We start from the raw sequence: 5,520 nt of genomic DNA, 5'->3' as shown, positions 1-5,520 counted from the left end.
TCAATTATTTTTTTCATATTTCTTTTTTTTCTAAAATTTATTTTATTGATTTTTTACAGAGAGTAAGGGAGAGAGAATTAGAAACATTGATGAGATAGAAACATCAATCAGCTGCCTCCTGCACACTTCCTACTGGGGATGTGCCCGCAACCAAGGTACATGCCCTTGACTTGGAATTGAACCTGGGACCCTTCAGTCCGCAGGCCGACACTCTATCCACTGAGCCAAACCAGTTAGGACTCTTTTATATTTCTTATATGAAAATATGAAAGTTGAATTGGATGCATTCTGAATTCCCGTTAACTGTCATAAGATTCTGACAATATATTAGTTGCAGGACACAGACAATAAGTGGAATCATTAAAGAAGATATTCTACTAGTGCCTATGGTGCATCTTAATGGTAGGTCCTGCACAAAGTGCAAAGATAAATTAGAGTCCTCTGTTTAATTGCTAGGAAGCTTAGTGACTATTAAAAGCAACATGTTTTATGCAAGGAATATATCAAGAATGGTAATGGACAAACATTCATGGCTAAGAAAGAAAACCAGTAAGCAAAACTCTAATGGGCAGATGAAAAAATTAAATCAATTATATTAAGAAGAGCAAATTTAAGTTTGGAAAAAAATTTCACCATATCTGAGGCTCAAAATGATTCCTGGTTAAGATTTGTTACTACTACTTCCTATGTAGAAGGCCCTAGCTAGAATCCCAAGGTTGGATGCATATTTTTTCCTCTCCTGTTACACTAGGAAAAGACTATACCGTTGGATTCGCATTTAAGGACAGTATTGTAAATGTGGTAGAAATTGGGTTGGGTATTAAAGGATAAGAGGAGATACTTTCAGGCATATTAAATATTTTTTTCTTTTAATATTTCTGGCTTGTCATTATGTAAATTTAGTAAATTACGCTGTATGTTAACCAACACTAAGAAAAAGAATAAATGAACTGTTAAAATCATCTACATAGAAAGAGCAGAAAATGTTCACATGACCAATCTAATTAGCAAAATGAAAGCTGGTTCCAACACAAGACGTCTGATATAAATTTCTGTTAAGTAAGTGAAAAACTAGAAAACGATTAACTCTATTCACTTCTATGTAGTGACTTATTAGTAAATATCAAAACAATGTTTTGTTTGACCAAATACTTTAAAAAGTCTTCTGATAAAATTGCCTACAGAGTCCATTGAGTGGTTCTTGAAAAATAATATAAAAATTTTCATCCACTGAGGGTGGCTTTGGGTGGAGAAACAATAAGACACAGTTTAGCACCAAGTATGGTGAGTTAAGTAAAAGATCCCAAGTGGAAATACTGTTTTCGAACAAATTGAAGTGTGACGAAAAGGTAATATGAGTAGTTTGTGTGTCTGTGACTTATGAACTAGCACCAATGGCAATTCCAAGGGAAGAGGACTGACAAAAAAGTAAGCACTGTCAGAATACTGAAGAGTGTCTAAAACCCTCTTGAAAGAACTATTTTGGAAGAAAAGACTCAATTTCTATTTCAGTTTTTGTATGTCTGCAGTTTAGTAGGTTTTGCAGGTTAATTTCATACAACAGTCATGTTAGATATTAAAAGTAAAACACATTAATATCCATGTTAATTATTTGCAATAAATCAAGACATCTTTTAAAAAAATTCATTGATTGTGTAGCTAAAGTTATTACAACATAACAGATGGGAAAACAAAACCACTAGACTTGATCATCAAAACCCTTCTTTTCCATGTAGTATCCTAAGACAGATGATACCATCTTTAACGTTTTAATGTTAATAACATTAGCAATGCTCAGGCTTATTTCAAGGTTAAAATCAAACACTGCATATGAAATTGTTTTTGTCAAATGCAAAATGCATAAGAAAATTGTATCATGATTATAACTATACCCTCTTTGCTATTTTGGTGCTATATCAGATAGAATGTATTTTCAACAATAACAGGTAATCCATGTCAAGGAGCTTAAATGGTAAATGAATATGTTGTCACAAGTAACCTTAAACCAAAGATATTCTAACTTTTAAGATGATTAATTTAGTAGCTTAGTGATGTTATCAGTAAGCCATCCTCCTTGTATTTTATCACCTTACCACCCTTATGTCCTAATCATGCTACTACTATTCTTTGCAAGATGACTACAATATTTCTAATCATCACATCAAAATGTGGTAATGGTCAGCGATAGAAAACACTGTTTTAGAATCAGGCTCCATTTTCCAGAAGCTTCCTACTCCTGGGTATATCTCCTCCCAGTCTTATTGAATACTAGAGGCTTGGTGCATGAAATTCGTGCATGGGGGTGTGGGGGTGTCCCTCAACCCAGCCTGCACCCTCTCCAATCTGCACAATTTGCTAAAAATTTGTTAAGGATATTTTTGCCTATGTTCATAAGGGATATTGAATTTTTTGAATTATTTTCTTTTTTATTCATGCCCAAGTATTTGCTACTAATAAAAGTTCTAAAAGTGTGAAATTAACAACTGACATTCAAAAAATAATGCAAATTTGATAGACCTAAAGACAAATGGGAAAATCATTTGTCATATTTTAAAGAGCCCCTTTCAGTAACAGAGCATATACGTAAAAAAAAAGTATAAAAGATTGAACAAACTAATCAACAATATTGATCTGATATTTTTAAAACACTCCATCAAACAGTAACAGAATACACATTATTTAAAATTATCATAGAATTCTATCAAGAGAAACCATATTCTGGGCCATGATATCAGTATCAACAAATTTAAAAGACTGAAATTATAGTATTTGACTATATCAAATTGAGTTGAAGATATCAGTAACAAAGATATCTGAAAAATCTCTGTATACTTAGAAATTTAACAACATACTTTTAAATAAAATATTTATCAAAGAAGAAGTCATACAAAATAATCACATGTTAAATATGAGAAATTGTGCGTAACTAAATTAAAGTGAAAATACTGTATGAATATTCATGAATGGAGATTAAAAAGTGACCAAGAGGAAACCTATCCATTAAACGTTCATATTAACAAATTCTCAGATAAATTATCTGTTTCTGCCTAAAGAAACTAAAAAAAACCCACCAAAAAACTAAATGTCCATACTGCTGTTAGTGTCTGAATTTTCATTTGTTTTCTTGTTTATTTGTTGTTTTCTGTTTTATATCCCACATATTAGTGAAATCATATGTTTCTTAACTTTTTCTGACTTATTTCACTTAGCAAAATATTCTCAAGATCCATCCATGTTGATGCAAATGGCAGTACTTCACCTTTTTATGGCTGAGTAGTATTCCATTGTATATATACCATATCTTCTTTATCCCATCAACTATTGAGAAACACTATATGACTGTTTCCATGTCTTTGTCACTGTGAATAATGCTGCAATGAACATAGGAGTACATTTATCTTTGCAAATAAATGTTTTCAAATATTTGGGGTAGATAACCTAAGTCCTAGAAGGCAGGTTGCTGGTTCATACGGTCACTCTATTCCAAATTTTTTAAGAACCTCCTTCCGTACTGTTTTCCATAGTGGCTGTCCCAGTTTACATTCCCACCAGCAGGGAATGAGGGTTCTTTTTCTCTACAACCTCTCCAACACTTGTTATTACCTGTCTTGTTGATAATAGCCATTCTAACAGGCATGGGTGGTAGCTCCTTGTAGTTTTGACTTGCATTTCTCTAATAGCAAGTGAAGTTGGGCATCTTGTTTTAAAATATATTTTTATTGATTTAAGAGAGGAAGGGAAAAGGCTAGAGAGATAGAAACATCAATAATGAGAGAGAATCATTGATTGGCTGTTTCCTGCACGCCCCCCACTGGGGATTGAGCCGACAACCTGGGCATATGACCTGACCGGGAATCGAACCATGACCTCCTGGTTCATAGGTTGACACTCAACCACTGAGCCACACTGGCCGGGCAAGGTGGGCATCTTTTGATACCTTTTGCAATCTCTTTAATAATACTTTGTAGTTTTAAGTTATAGATCCTTCACACCTACAGATAATAGTGTATTGGTCACGAGAGGAAAGGGGTTGGAGGAATAGTAAAGGGAAAATGGGGTCAAATGTGTGGTAACAGAAGGTGTGACTTTGGGTGGTAAAAACACAATGCAGCATACAGATGATGTATCATATAATTACACACTTGAAAACTAAAAATATTAAAAATAAAAAATAAGCAACAAGAACAGAAAACTCAATAAACCCACAGCTAGTAAAAGAGGGAAAAAAGACAAAAACAGAAAAAGAAATTAAATTGTAAATAAAACCAAATCTAGTACTTTGAAGGAATCAAGAAAATTGCATTTTCAAAGAGAGAGAAAGAGAGGACACTAGTATCCAGAATAAATGAGGGGACATCCCAACTGTTCCCATCACAAAACTATATTAAGGGAGTATTAGAAAGAATTTTGTGTTAATACATTCTGAAATTTAGATAAAATGCATAGAGATTTCTTGAAATTTAGCAACTGCCAAATTAATTCAATGAGAAATATTTCATCTGAATGTCCCTACATCTGAATTCATAGTTAAAATTTTCTTACAAATATCCCAGTAGCACACATTTCATAAGAAATATTAGTTGTCATACATATTATTATTAAATTTCATTTGGTTGTTTCATAAGTATATATATGACAGAAGTACATATGAGACAGAAGTACAATGTTCGGTCCATGCCCACCCGAAAGGATGACGAGGTTCAGGTTGTTCGAGGACATTACGGAGGGCAGCAAACTGGCAAAGTAGTCCAGGTTTACGGGAAGAAACACGTCATCTACACTGAACGAGCGCAACGGGAGAAAGCTAACGGGACAACGGTTCACGTGGGCATTCGCCCCAGCAAGGTGGTTATCACTACACTAAAGCTGGACAAAGACCACAAAAAGGTCCTCGAACGTAAAGCCAAATCTCGCCAAGTAGGAAAGGAAAAGGGAAAATACAAGGAAGAAACAATTGAGAAGATGCAGGAATAAAGTAATATTATATACAACTTTCATTAAAAACTTAAACTGAAAAAAAATTTCATTTGGTTGTTTCATAAGTATATCTATATCTATATCTATCTATCTATCTATCTATCTATCTATCTATCTATCTATCTATATATAATTTTTTATTAATTTCAGAGTCGAAGGGAGAGGGAGAGAGACATAGAAACATCAGTGATGAGAGGGAATCATTGATTGGCTGCCTCCTGCACACCGCACACAGGGGATTGAGCCCGCAACTCAGGCATGTGCCCTGACCGTGAATTGAACAATGTCCTCCTGGTTCATAGGTTGATACCTAACCACTAAGCAACACTGGCCTGGCATATACAGTATATTTTAATTCATAGACAACTAAAATCCATCTAGTCAATAATATTTTTTAAAATATATTTTATTGATTTTAGAGAGGAAGGGAGAGGGAGAGAGATAGAAACATCAATGATGAGAGAGAATCATTGATTGGCTGCCTCCTGCATGCCCCTGCCTGTGATTGAGCCCATAAACTGGGCCTGTGCCCTGATCAGGAAT

General features: G+C 34.2%; 1 protein-coding gene across 1 annotated transcript; it reads left to right on the top strand.

The window, feature by feature from the left end:
• The first annotated feature begins 4,647 nt into the window (after positions 1-4,647).
• On the top strand, positions 4,648-5,021 carry LOC132212736 (large ribosomal subunit protein uL24-like). Its single transcript, XM_059658733.1, has one exon. It carries the CDS (start codon positions 4,648-4,650, stop codon positions 4,972-4,974), a length of 327 nt encoding a protein of 108 aa, XP_059514716.1. The 3' UTR covers positions 4,975-5,021.
• Positions 5,022-5,520: the final 499 nt, after the last annotated feature.

Source organism: Myotis daubentonii, chromosome 11, assembly GCF_963259705.1.
Source record: "Myotis daubentonii chromosome 11, mMyoDau2.1, whole genome shotgun sequence".
Taxonomy (NCBI): domain Eukaryota; kingdom Metazoa; phylum Chordata; class Mammalia; order Chiroptera; family Vespertilionidae; genus Myotis; species Myotis daubentonii.
The sequence above is the reverse complement of the archived record's forward strand: the minus strand, read 5'-3'. Positions and strand labels throughout refer to the sequence as shown.

Coding starts and splice junctions, on each gene's coding strand:
- LOC132212736 (XM_059658733.1), top strand. CDS start 4,648: ATGAGACAGAAGTACAATGTTCGGTCCATGCCCACCCGAAAGGATGAC.